The sequence below is a fragment of the Gracilinanus agilis genome, chromosome 1 (assembly GCF_016433145.1).
Source record: "Gracilinanus agilis isolate LMUSP501 chromosome 1, AgileGrace, whole genome shotgun sequence".
Taxonomy (NCBI): domain Eukaryota; kingdom Metazoa; phylum Chordata; class Mammalia; order Didelphimorphia; family Didelphidae; genus Gracilinanus; species Gracilinanus agilis.
Window position 1 is genome coordinate 38,725,621 of NC_058130.1, and position 26,011 is coordinate 38,751,631.

The 26,011-nt window shown below is 39.3% G+C and overlaps 1 protein-coding gene across 1 annotated transcript in view; it reads left to right on the top strand.

Moving 5' to 3' along the window:
- GXYLT2 (glucoside xylosyltransferase 2) overlaps nt 1-24,989 on the top strand; it is a 78,106-nt gene extending 53,117 nt beyond the window's left edge. The window contains exons 3-6 of the mRNA XM_044675856.1: nt 1,721-2,022; nt 4,201-4,324; nt 20,654-20,826; nt 24,804-24,989. Of these exons, the coding sequence (XP_044531791.1) occupies nt 1,721-2,022; nt 4,201-4,324; nt 20,654-20,826; nt 24,804-24,989 (785 nt within the window). The remainder of the gene's footprint in view (nt 1-1,720; nt 2,023-4,200; nt 4,325-20,653; nt 20,827-24,803) is intronic.
- The last annotated feature ends 1,022 nt before the right edge of the window (nt 24,990-26,011 follow it).

Here is a 26,011-nt window from a genome sequence, read left to right on the forward strand (position 1 = left end):
TTTAAGGTTTGGTTTGTGGCCCAAATCAATTTTAATCAAACTTCTTAGATCAAAAACATCATCTGTGTTAAGTGCTATTATCTTACAAATTAATCTAGCAATGGATTTTACAAAATTTGGCGTTTTGTGCTGGTGCTAGCAGTGGCATGCCTACATTGGTTTGGGGTGAGAGGAGCAGCATGATGGGGAAGGGGGAAATAATCCCTCATATCTACCATTTCCATATCTGATTTTTTTACATAAATAAATATTCATCCCCTTCAACCTCCACCTCCAGTGACTATAATGTACTCTCTCTTCCTTATGTCTAAGTTTAAAATGCCCAGCTTTTTTAGAAGTACAGCTTTTAGGAGCAGAGAGGTGGTTCAGTGAATAGAACACAAGACCTGGAGATGGGAGATCCTGGGTTCAAGTCTGGCCTCAGACACTTCCTGTGTGACCCTAAGCAAGTCACTTAACCCCCATTGCCTAACCCTTACTGTTCTTCTATCTTGGAACCAATACTCAGTATTGATTCTAAGAAAGAAAGTGAGGGTTTTTTTTTAAAAAAGCTCCGCTTGTATGAGACCTTAGGGGCAGACCCACAGTGGTTAGTGCTCTTTCTCAAGTGAAATTTGTTCTCTCGTGAAATTGACCCCAAAGAAGATATGAAAAGACATTCTTCCCATTTGTACCTCCATTCCTTAGCAGAAGTGGAGTTCCTCAGGTGTGAAATATTGTAGAGAATATTAATTTTTTATAATGCATTGGTCCATTTTATAGCATTTTTTTCTATTCCTTTTTAAAAAAAATTCTGTTATGAGGGATGTTATATGTTGTAATATGTTAATATTATGATATGTTACTAAATATAATAATATAACATGTTTATAAACATATGTTATAATGGTTCTTTGGGAAGTAGGAAGGAGATGAATGAAGGGAAATCTAGGTAAGTAAAACAAGATATTCATAAAAAATCTAAATATACTTATTTAAAATATGATTTTATTAAAGTTTTAAATATATTTAATATAAATAAAATCTTTTTAAATAAATATTTTAAAGATAGACGTATCCGTATCACCACTCTCTACTCCCTTGGGTAAATGTAAGCTCCCTAATGGCAAATATGGTTTCATTTTTTTGTCTTCAGAGTGCTTGGTTCATAATAAATGTTTAATAAAAGTTTATCTAATTGAAATTAATAAAAGGGAAACTGAGTCATTATTCATTCAAATCTTTATTGCTAAAACACCCATGATTTCAGCAGTATATGACCTTGTCTCTAAAACTTTAATTTTTTTTTTAAGTTTTATTTTTAAATTTTTTCTATGGTTATATGATTCTTGTTCTCTCTCCACTCCCAGAGCTGACAAGCAATTTCACTGAGTGTGTGTGTGTAGATAGATAGATAGATAGATAGATAGATAGATAGATAGATAGATATAGATAGATCACTCAAAAAATTTCTATATTAATTATTTTTGTAATAGAGGAGCTTTTTAAAATCAAAATCCCAATATCCATATAAACAAGTGATAAATCATATATTTTCTTCTGCATTTCTACTCCCACAGTTCTTTCTCTGGATGTGGGTAGCACTTTTTTTTCTCATAAGTCTCTCAGAATTATCCTGAATCATTGTATTGCTTTAGTAGCAAAGTCAATCTCATTTGATCGTCCCACAATCCTTAGACTTTATAGTTTATCAGTAAAAAGTGAGTTGTGTGATTTATAGTTATTTTCTCTCCCTCTTTTTTTTTCTTTTTAAACGTCTTCTTCCCCAAGGTGATTTTAAAGGATGTGGACTCGCTTCTCTATGTAGACACCGATGTCCTTTTTCTCCGGCCCATCGATGATATCTGGAGGCTCCTCAAGCAATTTAATTCCACCCAGCTTGCAGCCATGGCCCCTGAGCACGAGATCCCCAAGATCGGCTGGTATAGCCGTTTTGCTCGCCACCCTTACTATGGAATGACTGGAGTCAATTCCGGAGTGATGCTGATGAATTTAACTAGAATCAGAAATACACAGTTCAAGGTAAGACATCAGAAAGTCTCTCCTACTTCCCTGTGCTCCCCTCGCCCCCCTCTCTCCCCAAATTCACTGTTTAGGAAACTGAACTTATATTCATGTGCCTACAATGACATTTTCTTGGATGAATACCGCATTGACTTAGTTCCATGAATTGGGTGAGGCTGTTGGAGGAAGAAAAGAACTTTATTGTTTGAAATTTGCAGGCTGTGGTATTACTGAATGAGGAGCATAATCATAGTTGGCATTCAGAAATATCAGAGTTCATTTTATTTTTTTTAATTTTTTTTAATAGTTTTTGTTTTTTAGAAAAATTTTCCATGGTTACATGATTCGTGTTCAGGGTTCATTTTAAACCCCTTTAGTCATATTTGGTTAGAGGCAGTGCCTGAAGCTGGGAAATTCTGGGAGATTTTGTTTGAAATCTCGATTCTGACATTTACTAGCTTGGTGACCCTAGGAGAGTCACTTAATCTCCTTTCCCTCAGCCAGATGGGTGGAGTTGGTGAAGGAATTTCCCACACTGGAGGTTTTCTACCCTTCCAGAATCACAGACAATGACAACAATAGTGACATTTGGGCACTTGCAGAGTTTTGAGGTTGGCAAATGAGCATCATCTCATTTCTATCAGCCCTGGGAGGTAGGCACTACAGGTATTTCCCTCTTTTTACATATGGGGAAACTGAGGCTCAGAATGACAAGACTAGATCCTTTATAGATTCAAAATTTCAGTTTAGGACTAGAATGTTGGTTCCTTGAATTGAATTGGTTCCGTTAGATTCCCAAGAGTCCAGCAAGAAATGGCCATGGTTCTGTTATCTGTATTCTAATTTTTTGGGTTATCATTTTCAAAGTCAAGTTCAAATTTTGGGGGCAGCTGGGTAGCACAGTGGATAGAATGTGGGGTTTAAATCTGGCCTCAAATACTTCCTACTTGTGGGACCTTGGCCAAGTCACTTATCCTCAGTCCCTAGCATTTTCCACTCTTCTGTCTTAGAACTGATAGTAAAACAAGGTAAGTCATTTAACTCTCTTTGCCTCAATTTTTTAAATTAAAAAAAATTTTTTTTAATTTTCTAAAAAGTTTTTTATTTTTAAATTTTAATTTTTAAAAAGATTTTTAAAAAGTAAATTAAGTTAGAAGTGATAGTAAAAGAAGGTAAGGATTAAAAAAAAAAAAAAAAGAAAGAACCAACTTTGTAATGAAGAACAGATTATGATTGGGAGAGGCCATAATAGAGCAGTAGCATCTGCCATGATTACTGACTCTTAAGACCCAGGAAAGTGGGGGCAGCTGGGTAGCTCAGTGGATTGAGAGCCAGGCCTAGAGATTGGAGGTCCTAGGTTCAAATCCGGCCTCAGACACTTCCTAGCTGTGTGACCCTGGGCAAGTCACTTGACCCCCATTGCCTACTCTTACCACTCTTCTGCCTTGGAGCCAATACACAGTGTTGACTCCAAGATGGAAGGTAAGGGTCTAAAAAAAAAAAATAGACCCAGGAAAGTTTTCTCTGGGAAAACCCTGTCCTATACCTGATTGGGCTCATGCGTGGGGGTTGTTAGAAGTGGGGCTCTTCTTTTATTCCCGCGAAAAAATGAATTTCTTTGAGTATCTCATAAAGCCTGTGGAGCCCTTCTCAGAATAATTTTTCTACATCTACAATTATTTCTACAAAGGAAACCAATTCTATTGAATTATGGCTGTCAAAATATCTTAAGAGACTGAAATATCTCAGTGGGGCAGTGGATAGAACACTGGACTTGGAGTTAAGAAGACCTGAATTCAAGTCTTCTTTGGAATTTACTACCTATGTGACCCTTTGAAAGTCATTAACTTCTCAGTTTTCTCATCTGTAAAATGGGAATAGGAACAACAGCGCCTTGACAAGTGTTTGTGAGAGTCAAACAGATCAACACATAGGATGTTTTGCAAACTTTAGAGTAGTCTGCAAATACTTATTATTATTAAGAAACCAAATTATTGTCATTATTATTATTTTTAAAATAAATTAATGTTAAATTTAAAAATAAATTAATTCAGGTGAGGAACCCTTCGGTAAGAAGAACGTCTCCCATTTTGTGTTTGTCTCATTTTCTTTAAAGCATAAAAAAAATACTTTTTGTTAGTAGGGGAAACCTGGTGGCCTTTAATCCATTATTCCTATGCTTTTTCTCTTCTACAGAATAGCCTGATTCCAACGGGCTTGGCTTGGGAGGACATGCTGTACCCTCTGTACCAGAAGTACAAGAATTACATCACGTGGGGAGACCAGGATTTACTGAATATTATTTTTTACTTTAACCCAGGTAGGTCACCCATTGGGAGGGCTATGTGCGTAGGAGGGACTCCCACATGAGCCCCAAAGAGCACATTCCAGAGCTTGGCTCTATTACTGAATAGGCTCAGATTGTACACAGTGGCAGTCTGTGTGTTCCTGGCAATCGCTGCTTCTCCTCCGTCCCCCCCCCCCACACCCCTCCTTCACCCCCCAATCAGTGTAGGCGTGTCCTCACTCCTGCCAGCACAAAAGGCCAAATACTGAAGAATCCTTTGCTGGACTAATTTTTGAGATAATCTCTTTCCAAGTATGTAATATTTTGCATCCACCTAGTTTTGTTAAAAGTTGATTTGGACCACAAACCAAATTTATATAAACACTGGGTTGAGGGTATTTGATTCCTGGGATTTTCAAGCCTATAAATTCCTATAAACTGGATTTTCTTTTTAAGATTGAGCTTTTTTTAAAGATTTTTTTAAGATTGGATATTTAAAAAAATTTTTTTAAGATTGGACATTTTTTAAAGATTTTTTTTTAAGATTGGATATTTTTTGAAGATTTTTTTAAGATTGGATATTTTTTAAAGATTTTTTTAAGATTGGGTTTTCCTATCTCACATTCTGGAGGTACAGGGGCCACTGGTAGGTGTGATTCTACTCCTGATTGGCAAGGAAACTTCCACCTGCTCCATTTCTGACTCAGGCCAGTTTTCTCCTTCTTAGAAAACTTTGGTGGTCTTCCCTGGGATTCATTATATTGATAATGGTGGATTTATTGCAGATATCCAATCACCGTAGCCTACCACAGCTCCAGCTTTCCACACTCAAGAGATCCACCAACATCAGCATCCAACTGGGATTACGGGCATTATATGCCACCATGGCTAGCCTCCTTTGGGATTAAAAACAAATGAGTAGAGAAACCAAAAATTATTCCATATATACAGTTGTCACCATGGCGGAAGCCCCATTACCTTCCTCTGCTTGGTCTCCCTGACCCAGATCTTTACATTCCCATCCATGCGCCACTCACTCAACAAAGTAATTTTCCTAAAGTCTGCTCACGTCATCCCCCCCACTCATTAAACTTCAGTGGCTCCCTATTACCTCCAAGATCAAATATGAACCTCTTTATTTGGCATTCAAAGCTCTTCATGAAGACCTATGTAACATAAAACTCTTTGTAACTTCATGATTTCTCTCCTGTCTTTTTGCACTGAACTCTTTGCTATTCCTCGAAAATGACCCTTCATCTCCCATCTTGGCCTTTTTCTTGGCCTCTTCCTTCCTGCCTGGTCTCCTCTCCTTCCTCATCTCTGCCTCTTGGCTTTCCTGACTTGCTTAAAGTCTCAGCTCAAATACCACTCACTCTCTGCAAGAGGCCTTTCCCTTCCCACCAACATCTTCCTTCTGAAATGACCTTCTATAGGACACCTAGATAGAGCCCTGGGCTTGGAATCCAGAAGATTCATCTTCCTGAATTCAAATCTGGCCTCAGATACTTCCTAGTCAGTTCTGTGACCATGGGCAAGTCACTTCACTCTGTTTGCCCCAAATTTTTAAATTCTTTTTAGAATTTTTTTTATTTCTTAAAAAGTTTTTTATTTTTAAATTTTAAGTTTTTAAAAGATTTTCCAAAAGTAAATTAAGTTACCTTCTCCAATTTTTTTTAATTTTTAAGAAGTAATTAAGTGACCTCCAAATTTTTATCTAAAATTTTTTAAATTTTTAAATTGTTTTTTAAATCCTTAACTTCTGTGTATTGGCTCCTAGGTGGAAGAGTGGTAAGGATGGGCAATGGGGGTCAAGTGACTTGCCCAGGGTCACACAGCTGGGAAGTGTCTGAGGCCGGATTTGAACCTAGGACCTCCCGTCTCTAGGCCTGATTCTCAATCCACTGAGCTACCCAGATGCCCCATTTTTTTTTAATTTTTAAAAAGTAAATAAATGACCTTCTCTTTGCATTGAGTATACTTTGCTTGTGCATTGTTCTTTGCATGTTATCTCCTCTTCTAGAAAGTGAGCTTCTCAAAGGTGAGAACTATATTTTTCCCTCTTGTATTCCTAAGTGCCTATCTTAGTGCTTGGTACTATAAATGCCTGTAGACTCAGGATTCACAGGACTCAGAAACTCTGACCACTACAATTGGATGAATTTTTCAGAAGGAATGCTTAGCACATTTGCATAAAAAGAGCTTGAACCAACAGAAATTCATCATTTTTAAAACCCACAATATCGGAGCAGCTAGGTTGGCTCAGTGGATAGAAAGCCAGATTTGGAGTTAAGACAACCTGGGTTCAAATCTGTCCTCAGACACTTACTTGCTGTATGGACCTTGGGCAGGTCCTTTAATCTCTATTGGTCCAAGTTTCCACAATTGTAAAATGGAAATAATAATAGCGTTTTTCTCCCAGGGTTGTTGTGATGATCAAATGAGATAATATTTGTAAGTCCCTTGGCACCGGGCGTGGCACATAAAAATTTATTATTTTTTATATGAAAGCATAAATTGTGTGTATATAAATACACATGTGTATGTATGCATATGTACTATATGTGTGTACACACACACTTATTCCCTTCTCTTCCCCCTTTGCCATTATTATTTTGTCCGTGTCTGGAGTGTTATGTCCATTTTGGGGTGCCATATTTTAAGAGGTACATTAATATATTAGAACATCTCCACAGGAACCTGACTGGTTTGGTAAGAGAACTTAGAACTTAAAAGGGGCCACGTCCTGATTGGTGAAGAATCCCTTCTGTCCCCAGATTCATTAATAATGAAAACACATTCAAGAAGTTCTTGAATCATCCACAAGATGAGACTCGAAGAGGATTGGTTGTGGGAACTAGGAATGTTTGGTCTAGGTAAGGGAAGACTCAAGGTTGAGGGCCATTCAGACATTTCATGGTTGTCAAGTGGAAGATCAACCTTTTTCTGCTTGGCCCTGGAGGGCAGTATGAGGTCCAGAGGATGAAGGCAACAGGAGGATGGATTTGAGGTTAACATAAGGAAAATACTCTTAATCATTAGCATGTACCAAAAATGGAATGGGCTACCGCAGGGCAAAGAGCCCTCTTTTCCTGAGGGGTCTTTGGGCAGAGGATGAAGGAACCCTTCTCTGGGGTGTTGTAAATGGGATTCATCCATTATGTGGGAGGGGAACAACATGATCTGAAAAGTTCCGTCCTTTCCCTGTATTCCCTGATTCTCTGATCATCCAGATTCTTCCCCATAACCCCCCAATCTTCTGGGGTAAAAGAATGGGTAAGGCAAAGAGAAATCTTTATTTGCATTCAAGACAATGCTTTGAGAAAAATGAAAATGATTAGAATTCTGAGATGCAAGTTATTATCAGATTCACACATGAAGCTAATAAATTTTCCTTCCCTTTCTTTTACTTACATCTGGTGGGTTTTAGCCTTATTTGGTATCAACCTCAGTGTGTGTGTGTGTGTGTGTGTGTGTGTGTGTGTGTGTGTGTGTGTGTGTGTGTGTGATACACACACTCTCCCCCCTTCTCTTTTTCAGTCCAATTTTTGAAAGTTTGGGTTCTATGGCCTCTAATGGGTTTGAGCCAGAGACCATATTTTATCCAGATAACCACAGCTCCTATGAGCAAACCAGGGATGGCTTCATCTTACTTGCCTTTGGTTTGAAGTGGAATCCTCTGGACCAGACAGCCTGGTCCCAAACTTCTTGGAAGTGTTGGTCCAGTTTAATCCCATTAAGTTTAAGCTCCTTGAGGACAGGGAAGGACTGTTGCCTCTTTTTGTATCTCCTGAGCTCAGTGCTGGGCCTGGCACATAGTAGGTGCTTAATAAATGTTATTGAATGAATACATTTGGGAATATGTGAAGGATGCTTTCCCCACTTATGAGGCTGCACTTTTAACCCTGACTAGGACCAGGGATTTAAGAGCTAGAAGACCCTTTTAGGTCAGGTCTTCTAGTCTACCTTCATAATGTTTATGGCTAGAGTAAAACCCAGACGTTAAATTATTTGTCCAGAGTCACATGGATGGAAGAACTGAATTCTTGTTTCAGATCAACATAATTCAAAAAGCATTTATTAATTGTCAGTTTGTGCCAAGCCATGGAGATACAAAGACAGAAACAAGAACACTTCCTATCTTCAAACTACTTTCATTCAACAGTGAGGGGGTAGAGGAGCCTGTGAACAGATAAGTAAATGGGAAATATTTAGAAAAAAGATTGTCAAACTGAAAAAACACAGAACCATCAAAGCAGTTAGAAAAGAACACATCTTTAATAAGGATAAGGGAGACACCATACAGTCATACATCCACCAAGCTCTGGGACTCTGGGAATATTGTCTTGTTTAAATGGAAATTTTGAACCTTGTACTTCATTGCCCATAAATTTCCCCAAAATTCCCTTTAATCTCTCCTGCACCTCCAGGTTTGTGTGGTCATGTTATTGTTTTATAGTTGACTGTAACTCCTCCCATTTTCTCTTTTGTTCCTGGGAACAAGCTGGTTAGTACCTTTTAGTTAGTCTCTTGTTAGTCTATTATTAATAAAATATTCATAAATATAATATCTTAGTTATTGAATGTTAATTTTAATCTCTACAGTCTCTGGGGAAAAAAAAACAGCAAGAATGGGAATTTCTGTCTTGTTAAAGATTTGGGGGTCTTCTGTATACTTTAGGGTATATAGGAAGGGAAGGACAAGTGATTGGCTTACAGGGAGATTAGGGGAAGAATACCTGGGTACCTGGAAGAATACTCAGATAAAGTAAGAGAAAGGAAGTAGACAAAAAGAGTACCTGAGATTTGATTATATTTGCTAATCCTATCTCCAGTGATCAGTGGGTACTTAAAGGTTCATTGTTCCGTCTTTGAACAAACTGATCAGTGGGTAATTAGAAGTTTCATAAAACAAGATTATCAAGATGTAACACAATATCTAGGAAAGGGAGAGAATTATACTAGGGAGGAGAATCAGCCAAGGCTTTGTCTAGGAGAATTGAGGTGAGACTTGAAGGGAGTGAGTGAATCTAGGAGGCCAAGGCAAGGGAGAAAGGACCAGAGTAACCTCCACCAAGGTGGGAAGTCCTGTGTGGGGGAAACATGGAATATGCATGAGAGATGGTCCTGTGAAATCAGCCTGCAGTAGTAGGTGGGAGCCAGTCCATGCAGGATAGTAAATGCCCAATTGTATTTTCTCCTAGAGGAAGCAGGGAACCATTGATGTTTCTTAGGTAGGCAGATGGCATGATTGTGTAGTGGGAGAGCTGTTTCTGGCTCCCCTACGGAATTACCAGGCTCCAACAAATCTTTAGAAAATAAAACAATGTATTAGGAGAGAAGGTCGAATGGCTGGGAGGCAGAATGCAGGGAGAATGTGCCTCTGTTGTGGAGAGAGAGTTCAGGCTTTCTGTGCTTGTGGCTTACATGAATCATTGTACTCTAGAAACTTATGACAATGCCAGGAAGTCAAAAGTTACTACTCAGAAATCTTTATACATGAATAGCATCATTTCTTTACATTGTAAAAGCATTTGAGTGCTTGCTACATCTTTTGTATCCTCACTTAAAATTTACCTGCTGCCACTGCTGACATGTCAGCCATCACAATACTTTTTATTCCCAATTTTAATAAGACACTTCTGATGAAGCCCCATGTGATGCTAAATAAATACTTAGGTGCATGATCTGAGTACTGTTTTCCTGAAGACATCTGAGACAGAAATTCGAAATGTGTTGTCTTGAAGCACATAGTTCCCCTGATGATCCATCCTTAGATTGTCGATTTGTTTCTCTGAAAATTGTGGTTCAAAAATCTTTGCAAATGAACTTCGTGATATCTCGATCATCCTTCAAGGTTGCAGTTAACTTTTCTATCCATCCTTGTCCCACTCTAAAACCCATGTTGTCCAGCTTAGTAATGCACCTTCCATTCTCCATTCCTAACCCTTGGTGGCCACATCTTGAAGGTCTTCTAAAGGACTCTCCACCACTTTGGGTTAATTACTGGTCAGTCTTGATCTCAGGAATTTGAGAAACCTCACCTAGGTAGAGTTCCTCAAAGACTTCTGAGGGACTTTCCCTCCTTTTTCCTTCGGGGCTGGTAAGACTGTTTCATCTGTCTCTTGAAGAAAGGAAACTTATCTGCCCAAAATGTCATCCCTACCTACTGTGGTGGTGTCTGTGAATAACAACATTCCCCTAGGATAGTAGTAACAAAAATATCAATAGGTAGCATTTATATAGCACTTTCCATGAGTTATCTCATTTGATTCTGGGAAATGGATGCTGCTATTTATTACTCCCATTTTTCAGATAAGGAAATTGAGGTTTAGTTGAGTGACTTGCAGATGGTCACACAGCTAATAAAATAAATGTGTGGGGCAGTATCTGAATTCAGGTCTTCTCTCTCCATGTCCAGAGAACTTTCCACTGTACCATCTAGACACCTGAATATGCATTACAATGGAAAGAGTCACCTGCATTGGGTTGAAATCTTAAATCTGATCCTTATGTCAACCATAAAATAAACCAAGTATCAAAGTAGTTATAATAAAAGGTCTTTAATTATGCCCAAAAGATTGCAATCTGGGTGCTCCCACAGCACCTTGCACCATGGTCCTTGGGTTCTCTAAGGAGACACAGAGAAGAGGGATGAGCATCCTTTTGGAAAGAGGGAGGGACAAACTGCAGAGTTACTAGATTTTACAAAGGTTTGGGTTTGCCATAGCTGAAGGCTAACTAAGGTGGGTGTGAGTGGGACTTTGTTTTGATTTGATTGTCCTCTTTTAAGTTTAGTCCTCTGGGTAGGTGAGATAAATTCATCTGCAGGTTGAGATAAAGATTCTTCTGGAGGCTCTGTCTCTATTAGAATACAGACTTGGCTGATTTTCTTTGTAGAAAGCTATAGCATTCCACCTTCTTTGAACTGTTGGCCATGCTTAACCCTAATGCTATATTGTGTCAAGATGTTTTGCTGTAAATTGTAAGCCTTATTCTTTGAAAAAAATAATAATAATTTAAAAGAATTAGTTCCTAGCAGCATTGAGTAACTGACAAAGTTTTTTCTCTTAAGATCATTAGATATTTCTTTATTTGATCTTTTTATAGCCCCTATTTGGTACATGAGATAAAGGTGTTGAATTCCAGGGACTGTAAAGGTCTTCATTCTTGTAGAATGTAAGCCCCTAGAGGGCAAGGGCTGTCCCAGGGTTGTTTTCTTTGATTGTTTGTTTTGTAACCCTAAACCCCAACACGTAGTCATTCCACCAGTCAGTAAGTATTTATTAAAGGCCATTGTGTGCCAGGCACTGTGCTAAAATTTGGAGATAGAAAAGTTAAAAACAAACAAACAAACAAAAACCCCTGTTCTCAAGGAGCTAGTAGTCTGATGGGTGAGAGACCACATGGGAGAGGAATCGGGAAAGACTTCCTGCAGAAAGTGGGATTTTTTTTTTAAACCTTTGCTTTTAGAGCAAGAGCTAGTTAGTTGGGGTTAAGTGATTTGTCCAGGGTCACATAACTAGTGTTATCTTAGAAAAAACGCAGAACTATTAAATAGTCATAAAGCCACTCTTTAATCAAGGGAAAGGGGGAACAGGGCTACTTGGCCTCTTATGCAGAGCTGCACCTTGTGCAGAGTCCAGGATTGAACACTGCTTCGCTCTGCTCCCTGAACCCCTGGGAGTGCCACAGGGCTAGATGAGGACTCCAAGGAACAAAGGAAATTGGGGAACCTATATACCATTTGGGAAGATCCAGGGGCTGGGAGAGATGATTGACATTATACTGACAGGATACTATCAAGCTTGGGAAAGGGATCCTAGCCAGAGGCTAGGGTGTAAAGAAAGGAGCTGCTTACCCAATGGATACTAAAGGATGGTCCCTGCCTAGGTGTGTCTTCCTGGGACTGGGTCTCTGATACTGTGGGCAAGACTACCCAAGACAAAAGGGTATTTAGCATTTACCCTAGGGCCCATTATTCAGTCTACCACAGCCAGCCTGAGATTCCCTTCAGGGTGGATCCTCTAGGGAACAGGGAACAAGCACAGCTTTGGGGGTCTCCAACCTATAAACTATTTCTAAACTTGAGGTTCATCATACCTCACTAAGCTACAAGTTTGGGGTTTCTAGATTCCATGTCGACACTAGGAAGTATCTGAGACTGCATTCAAACCCAGGTCTTCCTGACTCCCAATCCTGGCACTCTTATCCCCTGGGCTACCCCAAGGTAGGATTTTAATAAATTGATAATTCATTAGCCCACTCTGGGCTGCTGGGTCCAAACAGTCCATCCTTCTTTCCTCCAGATGATTCTAAACTCCATTCCCTCAGGTTTTCAAGCTAAAACATTCCTTTTTGTCCAAAACTTCTATGTATATGTTATCTTTTGGGAGATATGATTCTTAAGGATAGGGATTATTTTGTGAGAAAGATGGTAAGTTTTATTTCTGTTAAATTTAATACATTTAATTAATATTGACCATCATTGGAACTGTTTTCTAGAAAAAAATAACCTGCTTTTGAATAAAAGTAAAAATCTTTATTATTATAGAAAAAAGCATGGCGATTTCTTGGAAGCCCTAAAGGTAGGCTTATGGGTAACATAGACATGGTTGTTTTTCTTGGCCAGTAATTATTTTTGAGATCAGTATTGCATGCAGAAGGAATACTGTACTTAGTTTAGACAGAGACTTGGAGTCAAATCCCATGTGGGACACTTCCTTGCTTATGGGATGGTCCTTTAATCTTTCTATGCTTTAAACAGTTCTCTGGGCTTTATATGCTAGATTACACATTCATAGACATCTCCATTACTGGAGTGAATTCTCTTATTAGGTGTTTCCCCATATTGGAAGAAATCGCCCGTCCTACATGACATACTCCATGTATTCTTGTAGTCTTTGTTGAAGGTTAGTTTTGAGAATGGAGTTTTAAAAACCCTGCTCCAAATGAACAAGGGGCAGGTTTGTCATAATTCTTCCACACTTTCCCCATTCTTCTTACCATAGCATAGGTACCCTATATCAGATTACCTTGCCCTTCAAATAAAAAGAAAAATGGGAGGATCTCTATATTGTTTAGAAGAGGACGATGATGATAATGATGGCTGGAGAAAGGAATATCTGGAGAGTTCTAGGAACAAGAAGTTGATCCAAAGGACATTTCATTGACACTCCTTTTCCAGGGAAAATGGTCGTATTGACTTATTTACTGAGCCCAGTGCAGAAAAGAAAAAAAAAGGATGAGCATTTATTAAGGCTTTGCACTTTGCTGTTTGTATCCCTGGGGTTACAAATAGAAACAAAGCAAGATAATCCCTGTCTGTAAGGAGTTTACCTTCCAAAAGACACCATATATAGAGAAGTTTTCGCCAAAAAGTAGTTTTTTAGACAGGAAAACCATTGAGAATGGAGTTTGGAATCATTTGAAGGAAAGAGAGGAATGGGACCAGCTGCCCAGAGAGGGACTAATTGAATTTGTGTTCCAACCCTCAAGAATCAAGATGGCTCCACTTCTGACCAGAAGGGCTAAAGCATAGTGAATTAACTCCGACAGGGGACTTATGGGCATTTTTCCCAGCCCCCCTGGCCAGATTAGATTTCTGGAATTTATAGAAGTAAATGGATAACTCATTGGATAGGGCATATGAGGGAAAGACGACTTTAGGGTTCTAGCAGGAATAATGGAGTAATATGGTGATGGTGACAGAAGCAGGAAGTCAGAAGAAGAGGGTAGAGGAGGAATGATCTTATTTTAGAAGAAAGAAGGCAAGTTTTATTTCAAATGTCATGTACCAAGTACTGTCAGAGTACCTAGCGGAGGTGGCTAATAGGCAGTTGGAAACGTATGTCTGGAAGATAGTTGTCAACAGCTCACTAATGCATCTGTGAATGAATGAGTCAGAAAATTCTATTAAGAGGATACCCTTTTCCCAAAATTGTACCTAAACTAACTAGAAAGGGATGGAGTGGATGAAGTAAAGTCAATAGATTTTTTTTTTAAGTGCCTACTGTTTTCAGAGAGGGGCAGCTTAGGTGGTGCAGTGGATAGAGCTTCGAGTTTGGAATTAGAAAGCCCTGAGTTCAAATATAGCCACAGACATTAGCCACGTGACCCTGGACAAGTCATTTAACTCTTTTTACTTCAGGTTCCTCATCTGTTAAAAGAACTAAAGAAGAAAATGATCAATCACCCTAGTACCTCTGCCAAGAAAACCTCAAATGGGGTCACTAAGAGTGGGACACCACTGAAATGACTCCATAACATTGGTTCAAGACTATAATAGTAAGAAGGCTTATATGTTTCGGCCTTTTATCTGTTGATCAGATAGAAATATGATTAAATATTTAGTACTCCCTGCCTCTGGGTTTATCTACCTTAGACACACATAAAACATTTTATGCATATTTTCTTCTAAACTTCTCTGGCCTTCCCCATTCATAAAAGTGATCTTTCTCTCCCTTCAACTGTGGCAGCTATTATCTTCATAATTCATGTGCTGCCATATGACAAGCAATTTTTTTCTTAGCTGGAATTCAAGTCTCATTTCTATGTCTTTTTCCCTCAAATAGATTCTAAGTCCTTCAAAGGCAGGACTATGGCTTATGCTGCCCTGTATCCCACAGAATACAACACCCTGCACATAGTTGGCCCTTAATAAAAATGTATTATTTCTAAAAAGACTAAACACCATTTATAAGTCTTTGTACTTTAGACTCTCAGTAATGAATGACCATTGGCTGTTAAAAGGAAATCCCCTTTATCCTTGCCATCTGCCTGCTGATTCATTTGCTGGGGAACAAGAGTCACAGAACCTTGTGATCGTATCCTCTATGAACTTAATATGACTTCTTGACCTTTGGGCTGATGTTAAATACAAATATTTAATCCTAAGCGGGCCCTCACCACAGCAAGGCTATCCTTTTATTCTTCTCTATTACCCCCAAATGACAGTTCCAAGTTTTTTTTTTTTTTCTCAACCTACCTTTCAACAGACAACCTTGATTCCTACTTCACTGCCAAGAGAGACCATGTGTCAGAAATTCTACCAGTCTTCTAATCTACACTTCAAAATCCTCAACTATACCTGCCATTGTCCAGTGTCTGATGAAGAGATGGTCCCTCTCTCACCGAGGCCAACAGCTCTATTAGTGCCTTTGATCTTATCAATCAGCAAACATTTATTAGGTGATTACTACATTGCTATATTGCAGCAGCTAGGCGGCCCAGTGGATAGAGTGGCAGACCTGGAGGCAGGAGGATTCATCTTCCCGAGTCCAAATTTGACTTCAGTCACTTCTAGCGGTGTGACCCTGGGCAAGACTCTTTTTTTTTTAAACCCTTAACTTCCATGTATTGGTTCCTTGGTGGAAGAGTGGTAAGGGTGGGCAATGGGGGTCAAGTGATTTGCCCAGGGTCACACAGCTGGGAAGTGTCTGAGGCCAGATTTGAACCTAGGACCTCCAGTCTCTAGGCTTGACTTTCAATCCACTGAGCTACCCAGCTGCCCCCCCCCAGGCAAGACTCTTAATCTTGTTTGCCTCAATTTTCTTATCTGTAAAATGAGCTGGAAAAGGAGATCATAAACCACTCTAGTATCTCTGCTAAGAAAATCCCAAAATGGGGTCACAAAGAATCAGATATGGCTGAAAAACTACTGAACAGAAATGATATTCCAGCCACTGTTAAGTCCTGGGGATACAAGGAAAAGCAAAACAAGTCCTTGTTCTCAAATAGTTCACATCCTAATCGATTTTCTCCTTCTCTCCTCTTTGGCCCTTTACTCTCTTCCTTTCTCTCTCTGTTCTCCCTACCTTTTCTCTTGTCTGACCTTGATCTTCTCCTGTCTTCCTCCTTCTCTGCTTCTCTTTGCAGCCTTTCTAGATTCCCATAAACCTCAGATTATCATGTACGTACTTACCTGCTTATAGGTAGTATCCCTCTAGTAGAACATAAAATCTGTAAAGGCAGGGATGGTGCTTCATTTTGTCTTTTTATCCCCAGTACTTAACATGGGAACTTTAGAGTCAGGGTGAGTGGGAGGAGAAATGGTGATTCTTATGGCCTTCGGATTGTTCTCATTCACCCTTTCTCCTGTGGGAAGTATTCACGTACTTGGGGTTACCCTCAACCTAGTCTAGCCCATCTACCAAGATTGTTTACCAGTTTTGGCCTCTGCCTTTGTCATACCTTCATGGAGCCACAGGCAAGAGAGCAGCCCTGAAAAGGGCCTGGCAAGCCCTCCCAGAATGCCCTCTATATCTGTAGAATAAAAATAAAAATTTAAAAGTAAAAATTAAATTAAAAATAAAAATTTAAAAATGTTTAAAAGTGAAAACATGTTACTAAAGATGCTTCAAGTGGATGGCCAGCCCAGTTTGTAAATGTTCCCAGTTAGAGAGCAAGCTATGAAATGGTGTAGGAAAGCTTGTTACCGTGAGCCAGAGGGACCCAAGCATGACAGGAGTCAATCAGGATTCCCCCTGCCTGTGGGCTTATCGTAAATACCATCAGATTGTAATATCTATTATTATCTGGAGTGGTTCCACAGAACTGCTGCTTTTCAAGTAATCCTTGCTTCTTAGAGCCAAAAGCATTTATTTGAATGTGATTTTAAAAGCATGTTAAAATCCTCTTTTAGAAGCTCAGCATCAAAAACGGGACATCCTGTAACACACTTTCCTGGAGCCACAGAGGAGGGATTTATAAAACTTTTTAAATTTTCAGCACCCCCCCTGGGAGGGCTCCGTCCTTGGATGTATCTAGTAGGCATAATAATAATAAGGGAGTGAGCATTTACTAAGCTCCTACTATGTGTCAGCCCCTGTGCTAAACTTCCATCAGTATCTCGTTTGATCCTCAGAACAGCAGTGGAAGGTAGGTGCTATTCTGATCCTCACTTTACAGAGGAGGAAACTGAGGCAGACAGTGGTTAAGAGATTTGCCCAAAGTCACAGAGTAAGTAACTAGGCTGAAGTGTATAAGGCATTCCAGGAAAACTAGCCTCTCTGGTGTAAGGACTTGCCAAGTCCTTTTGGGGGCTATTTGACCGCTTTTTGTTGTCAACCCTTCACCTCTGGATGCAAAAAGCTGTAGCATGGGCAGAGGCCACAGCCTAGTAAAACCATCTCAGGAGGCCAGGTTGAGGGTAACTGCCGGGTCTCAAACCCATCAGTGAGTTAGGAGATGTCCTGGAAGAATGGGAGGGTGAGAACAGCATGTTTCTAGGGACCACGAAGGCAACTAAAGCAGCCACTGTGAAATGCTAAAAGCCTGACGATGCCAACGTCATCCGCTGCATCTTCCAGTTTGGTTTGACCACTGGACTCCAGAGTCGCTGAGAGAGTGAGACGAATGGCTTTGTGCAGCTCTGCCTCACATCTAATTCATGTGCCAGTCAAGATATGACCTCCTAATGGAATTAGAACTCTTAGAAAAATAAAAGACAGAAAAAAAAATGAAGAAAAATAAAGGACAGAAATTAGACCTCTTTGAAAAATAAAGGAAAAATAAAGGACAGGAAAAATAAAGAAAAATAAAGGGCAGAAATTAGACCTCTTTGAAAAATAAAGGACAGAAAAAATAAAGAAAAATAAAGGGCAGAAATTAGACCTCTTTGAAAAAAAAAATAAACTGGATTGAAATTCATATCTTTTTGACTAGAGGCCTGGACCACCTCACTGATAACAGTAATAACATCTCTTTAAGGTTTACCAAGAACTTTACATATATTGTCTCAAATGATCTTCACCACAATCTCGTGAGGTCTGTACTACTGTTATCCCCATTTAACAGGTGAGGAAACTGAGTGACTTTCCCAGGATCACCTAAGTAATAAGCATCTGAGGGAAGAGTTGAAGGGAGGTCTTCTTTGTCTTCAAGTCCAAGCCCCAGAGGGGTGTCAAGAGTCTCAGGTAGGATCCTGGCACAGGCTTTTCTGCCTCTAAGTCAGGAAGGGCTCTCAATGCCTGCGTGACCTTAGATAGGCTGCTTAATGTCTCAGATTCCCCACCTGTAAAATGGGGGTACTAGTTCTTACAGTACAGGAGCTCCCAGAGTCAAAGAGAGTAGGGAAGGCTTCTTTTGGGAGCTCTGATGCACTCTATAAATACAAGCCGTTGTTGTTTTTATAGTGAGTCCTCAGGGAGGAGAAGGAAAAGGAGTCCAAGGGAAATGAAGTCCCACAATGAGTCAAGTTTCTAAAACTGTGAACAGAGTAGTGGAAAACCTTTTTGTTGAGAACTCATTCTGCCCTGTTCCATGGGGAAGGTGCTAGGTGAGGAACAGAAGTGATCTGGCATAAACAGATGATAAAAACAAGAGAACACAAATGGAAAGAAGAATCCTTTCTCAAAGCATTCTTTCTTTTTTCCCCACAAGGTATTCTTTAAATACTCAAGATGCTTTCAGGAATGAATATAGACCTTCCCAGGAAAACCTGCAGTTCTAAGGAAAATCAGTTAATGAATGAATCAGTGGTTTTATTAAACACTTAATATTTGCTAATCACTGAGCTAAAGGGCCTCTTTATCTCTGTAAATTAAAGAATGAATGAACTGGGACAAAAAAAAAAAAAAGACAGATTATCCCAAAGGCATTTGTGAGCTAAAAATCTCACAATATGCATTGTATTATTTCCATGAAGAAGCTAAAAGTTTTATAGGACTCAGAACTAAAAGAGGACCTTAGAGATGACTTAGTCTAACCCTGTCATTTTGTGGATACAGAGAACTAATGCCCAGATGGGTGAAGGGAATTTAGCAATGGCGCCAGGTAGAATATTCTCAGTGCCGCCTTTTTTAATAGATCATTTGTCTATTTCACATGTTAATTTCCTGTTCAATGGATTTTTTTTCACCTTCACATCATACTTACATAAAATTTAGACTTTGAATCATAATGTCCTTTGGCCCAGGGTGGCACTGAGCACAACTAGATGGCACAGTGAATAGAGCATTGGGCTTGGAATCAGGAAAACTCATCTTCCCGAATTCAAATCTAGCCTCACTAGCTGTGGGACCCTGGGCCAGTCACTTAACACAGTTTGCCTTGATTTCCTCATCTGTAAAATGAGCTGGAGAATGATAATTATGAAAGTGCTTTATCAATATCATCACCTTTTATCTTCACCACAATTTTGTACTGTTATTGGTAGTTACTGTTATTTTACAGATGAGGAAACTGAGGCAGAGAGAAATTGAATAACATGCAGATAATACACATCTAAGGCCGAATATGAACTCAGACTTCCTGCTCCGTCCACTGTGTCATTTCATTCACAAATCTTTGGACATTACATGTATTTTTCAGGCCTTGGTTTATCCCATCCTCTCCTTTTAGAATGCCCTGCCCTGCTTCCCACTTCCATTTCTGGCTCCTGAAATTCGTCTGTCCTACAAGGTCCATGCTACCAAGGTGCTCTGTCCCCTGTGCTTCCCAGATGCCCCTCTCTTAATGTTTTAAAAAAGGCATTTGGGAAGTTGTTAAAGGTTTTGTAGAAACCACTGAACTTGCTGAAGGATGAATACCGTCATGAGAAATATTTGGAGCCAGTTGTGAAACCCAGCAAGCCTGCCAGCCCTCCAAGAGATCCACCCCAATGAAACCCAGGAACTCAGCCTCTTAAACCCACTGGGCTTTCTGACCAGACTAACTCCTTATAAGATCATAGATAAAGGCCAAGGGAGTAGATCTATGTAAAGCCTTTTGCAAGCCTTCAAGCACGATGTAAGTGCTCCCTATTCTGTGGCTGAACTTACAGAATTGGAACGCAGAGTGAACCCAAAGGCATTGGTGCATGCCATGTTTTTCGGACGGGAACATTAGAAAAATTTAAGTTATTAATCGTTGGAAGGAGGATTGGATTTTGGATCCAAGCCCTTTTATTTCCTAAAAGTACTCTTACCTGTGTGACCTTGGGCAAATCGTAGAACCTCCCCAGGCCTCAGTTTCTCTGTGTGTAAAATGAAAGGGTAGAACTGAATGACTTCTCTGGTCCCTTGCTGCTTGAATGGAGACTTTTACAAGCCTGTGATTTTGATGAAATGGGCTACATTCCTAAAAGTGATCAAAATACCCTACTTGAGTACAATTTTTGGTTTAATCTGTGTGTTAAAAGAATATTATACCCAGTAAAAATTTGCCAGTGGACATCCATTTCTTCAGTTTTAGCAGATTTCAATAAAATTAGGTTAGAAGGATGGGCATAGATTATAGTGATCTTGAAAACGTATGAAAAGAAGTTTTTAGTAGGTAGAACTAATATTTTAAAATATTAGAAATGCAGACTAATGCTGAGTCAATTGAATGAACATGTATGAGACATATATATAAATGTGTCTTTTTTTTTTTTTTTGCTCCCAGAGTGTCTCTACGTGTTTCCATGCCAGTGGAATTATAGGCCAGACCACTGCATGTATGGCAGTAATTGTAAAGGAGCAGAACAAGAAGGCGTGTCTGTTCTTCATGGTAACCGAGGTGTCTATCATGACGACAAGCAACCAACTTTCAAGGCATTATATGAAGTGATGCGTGATGTAAGTTGTAGGACTGGGGATAAGCTTTTTTCAGGTAATCTAGGGTTTTTTTTCTCCCTCCCTTTCCTTTCATCTTGGAATGAATTCTGTGTATTGGCTCCAAGGCAGAAGAGAGGTAAGGGCTAGGTAATGGGGGTTAAGTGACTTGCCTAGGATCACACAGCTAGGAAATGTCTCAGGTCAGATTTGAATTCAGGACCTCTTGTCTTTAAACCTGGCTCCCAATTCATTGATTGGATTTCTTATGACACGTCATAGGAATTTTAGGGCTATATCCTACCTGGATCAAATGCCAATCAATCTTCAAGCTCTTTTTAAGCACCTACTGTGTGCCAGGTATTGGGATACAAAGACAAGAGGGAGACAAATCCTCATCTATATTTGTGGGTGTGGGCAAGTCATGTATGTGATTTGTTGGAGACTCAATTCTTCATCTGTACAAGTAAAAAACTTCACCCATAATTCTCTTGGGCGTATTTTGTTTAAATTTTTCTGTTATATCCCTTTAGATCGTATAAACTCTTTGAGAACAAAGATTTGTCTCCTTCTTGTCTTTGTATCCCAAAACCTGGCACATAGTAGGTAATTAAAAAGTACTTGAAGATTGACTGGTACTTGATCCAGGTAGGACAAAGCCCTGAAATCCCTTGATATGTCATAAAACAATCCCAAGAGTGGATTGAGAGCCAGACATAAATAAAACCTTGCTGCCCGCCCAGGTAATCTAGTTTCGATAGGGGCAAAGAGGAAAGGAGCAGAATCTACTTTACACAGTATGCATGCTCCTTTGTTCTTATTCTCTCTCTCATTCCTACTCTCACAAATATTAAGTGAGATACTATTTTTAAAGAAAAAAGCCCTTAGAATAGTGCTTGGCACATAGTAGGCAATACTTAAATACTCATTCCTTTTCCCTTCCCATCTCTCCTTTCAATATTCCCTTTTCTTGGGTTTTCAAAGCCTGGGAAATATTTAGGGAAAAGACGTGGAACACTTCTGGTTATGGATATAATAAACACCTTTAGAGAATCAAGGAGGGGAAGCAAAATCCTACTAGAATGCAAAAGTAAACTAAAGTGAACCAAAGTTTTGAGCATCTGGGGGCAACTTGTGGGTTTCTTTAGCTAAGCAACAGTTTCCTTTTTCCACCAGACCAATATTGTATCTGAATTATGATGTCTAGTATTTGAACAAACTGTATTGCCTTCCTAGTCACACATGAAACATTTATGATCATGCTTGGACTGGTTCTTCAGAGACACGGTATTGAGGCAGTTACTCAGGACCCCCCCAAAAAAAATCACTTGTAAAATGGCTAATTCAAATGGGTTATCCCAGAAGAATTATGTCCCTCCCCAGCTTCTCATCAGAGCCAGCCCTCTCCGCTTTTCTCTCACTGCCTCCTCTGGAGCATCCATTCCTGGTCCCTGTGAGGACATCGAATAGATACCCATTACCATTTGAAGATAGCTTGTCTGTCACTCTGCTAGGTTGACTTTATTCCCGTAGACTTGCCATCCCGAAGTGCCCTCTTTGTTACCGCTAGCATCACTCCCTGCAGCATGAACAAAGGGCCCCAGAGAAAATATTAGGGTTAGTGATATTTCCTCTTCTAAAACATTGAGCAAAAGAAATTGCTCATGTTTATAGAATACATTAAGGTTGGCAAAGCAATTTTCCCGTAATGACCCTTCACAGTAGGGAGTACAAATGTTATTATCGTCTTCCTTTTACCGATAAAGAACTGAGTCTCTGATGGGTTACACGACTTGCCCACAGTCACAAACCTGGTAAGTGTCTGATCAGGAATTTAAAACAAAGATTTAACAGCCATTATTTCACCTCACAAGGCTGTCTCTTGGAATTGTCCTAATCCCTTCTGTCCTTGGAATTATCCCAGATCCGTCGACCCCCTTGGCCAAGCATTTTATGGATTTGGGGAAAATATTGCAATCCCCAAAGTTTTTCCATGATCAACTTAGTTTGGGAAATGCTCTAATAAGCACATTCCCAGGAAAACTGTCCCAAGAAATGAACCATAGCAACCATGTGGGTTTTTTTTTAAGACATGCCCTGACAATAAATAAAAAGTAAAAGGCTATGAAACCTCAATTTTTCAGGTGCTATTGAATATCGATCAAATGCTGTGATAACAACTGACCTACAGCAGGGTCTCTCTACTTCCTCAACTGTTAGTAACTCTCCCCCTCACCCCCTCCAGTTATCTTGGGCTTATTTTGTATGTATCTTTCTATGTAGTATGTGTCATATTCCATTAAATTGTATAAACTCCTTGAGATTGAAGATTCATATCCCAATATCTAGCACATAGTAGGTGCTTAATAAGTGCTCGAAAATTGATTGCTACTTGATCCAGGTAGGACACAGCTTTAAAATCCCTTTACTGAGAGGCAATGTGGTGGACTGGAAAGCATTCTGGCTTTGGAGGCAGGGACTCTGGGTTCTAATCTCAGCTATACACCTTTTACTATCTGTAATCTTGGGCATCCAGTTCCATCCCCTGAGGCCTCAGTTTCCTCTGCTGCAAAATGGGAAAATATTTCCCAATTATATTTTAATCAGATTTTTGCATCAGGGAGTATTGTGGCTCTATGTTTGATACCCCCTTTTTTTTATTGAAAATTTTTATTTAATTAATTGATTTAAAATATTTTTCCATGGTTACATGATTCATTTTCTTTCCCTCCCCCCCAAAAAGCCAACAAGTAATTCCACTGGGTTTTACTTATGATCAAGACCTATTTCCATATTATTAATATTTGCATTAGGGTGAGTTTAAAACCCCTTTTGTGGAGGACCTTGAAATGAAAATAAGCATCTGCCATGTCCTAGGTCCTCTATGCCTCCTACATCCCATTTTTATGTACAGGATTTGAACTTTTTTGTTCTGTTTTGTTTTGAAACCCTGACCTTCTATCTAAAATCGATACTTGGTTCTAAAGCAGAAGAGTGGTAAAGGCTAGGAAATTGGGGTTACACGACTCAAAAATGTCTGAGGTCAGATTTGAACTCAGAACCTCCTCTCTCCAGGCTCTGTGCTCTATCCCAGAGCCACCTAGCTGCCCCTATGTATAGGATTTGTAAAAAGCACAAATAAAAATGCATAAAAAACAAACCATGTTTTCACCAAGCAGAAACTTTATTTAGTATTTCTTAATCAAACTGAACCCATCTTTGGAGAATCCGAGTTTAAGATTTAGTTTCCTTTGAGATGGAATGAACAGCTAGATAGCACAGTAGATAGAGCACCAGGCCTGATGTCAGGAAGATCCCAGTTTAAATCTGGCCTCAGGCACTTTCTAGCTACATGATCCTGGACAAGTCATTTAACCCCTATTTGAGTAGGGACACTGGAGAAGGAAATGGCAAACCACTCCAGTATCCTTGCCAAGAAAAACCCTTTCAACAACAATAACAGCAATAGTACTCATTCCTTTTACAGATGAGGAAACTTGGGCCCAAAAGATGCTGGATCTGAGGCTTAAGAGGAGTAAATTGACTTCCCTAAGGTCACACAACAAACAAGCCAGGATTTGAATTATGGCCATATGACTCCAACCAACATTTTTTAGGGCGCAGCTAGAAGTAGATCTATTCCAATGACTCCCCATCCAGCATTCTTTCTAAGATGCTCTGCTTATAAAACAGGCCCCAGACTGTGTCCCCCTTCTTTATCAATATTGGCCCCTTTACCATTTATGAGTTTCCAGCAAAAATGGCCTACGTTTCTTTCTTAAAGGTGTTTTTTTTTAATTTAAAAATATTTTTATTATGGATTTAAACATAAAAAAATTTTTTTCTTACCCATGGTAGAATGCAAAGAAGATTCTATATGAAACCCTGTAATATTTATGCCTTTTCTATAAGAATGGTTTGCATTTTTTTCTTCAAATAGTGTATTCAGTTGCCGAAATTAATTTGTTTTCCTTCGTCTTTATGTGTTTTCTATCTTTCAGTTTCCCTTTCAAGACAATCTTTTTCAATCCATGTATTACCCTCTTCAGTTGAAGTTTTTGGAAACTGTACACACTTTATGTGGACGAATTCCGCAGGTTTTTCTGAAGCAGATTGAGAAAACGATGAAGAGAGTGTATGAGAAACATGTCATTGTCCATGTCAGATCCAACCGGATGTATTATTAATTACACCTTGTGGGGTTTTTTTTTTGATGGGGGATACTCCCAATTTGGTTTATTGTCCGCAGATTATTCGCTTCTCTTTTGATCAAGGAGATACAAAAAGCTCGAAGCAGGCTGGATCCTCTTTCATAGTCACAGACTGTCAGTAAAAATGCTTGCGAAAATTTTGCTGTATTGATTTGTTTCCGTGGAATATGCTTTTTGTTGAAGGCTCTTTTTTTATTCCTAAAAACTCTTTCTTGGTAGGTTTTCATATTATTGCTCATAGGACTTTGTTGGCAATTGTATGAATTAGCTGTGAAAAAGAGTCCTTGGGAGCCTTCTGACTCCTATCAACTGCACAAAAATATTAAGGGTCTTTCTGCTCCTTACCTCCATCCAGGCCCCCGAGGGAGACAGTCCTTGTTAAATTGCTTTTTTTCCATTATAATACATCTCTTAGGGACAGCTTGAGTCAACTTGGGCACATGTACCAAGACTCTCAATAGCAGCCTTAGAAAAAAATAAGAAACAAGATGAATTTTGTGTTTACGGTGCTCCATTTGAAGCCTCTTGATAAAACTCCAGAATGACTCTGGGTTCCCATTAATTAGGTTTTTATGAGGCAGTGTTGCAGTCGATAAGCATTTCTCAAGGTGCTTCTTATGAGAAATTTTTCCATGTCATTTGGAGACTGAACCAGAAGGATTCGCTAAGCAACAATACTCAACTAGGAAATATTGTAATCACGTAAAGCCCCTGGAGGAGCTTATTGAGCAAAGGGGGGGTGGGAAGGTGTATTTATACCCATACAGTGGTATTGTCTAGCTTCTTTCTTTAGGAGTCTAGGTATCTTGTGTCTCTGAGCTCTTTGGCAAGAGAAGAAAATGGAAAGCCAATTCCTTTCTGTTGTAATAGACACCAAAGAGTTTAGCCAATTGAACTGGCAGAAAATTGGACTTTCTATTAGCCACAGAATTTCCTTGTTTTATACTTTGCTTTAGGTTTATGCATTCACCAAGAAACCCTAAAGTCCTACAGAGAGG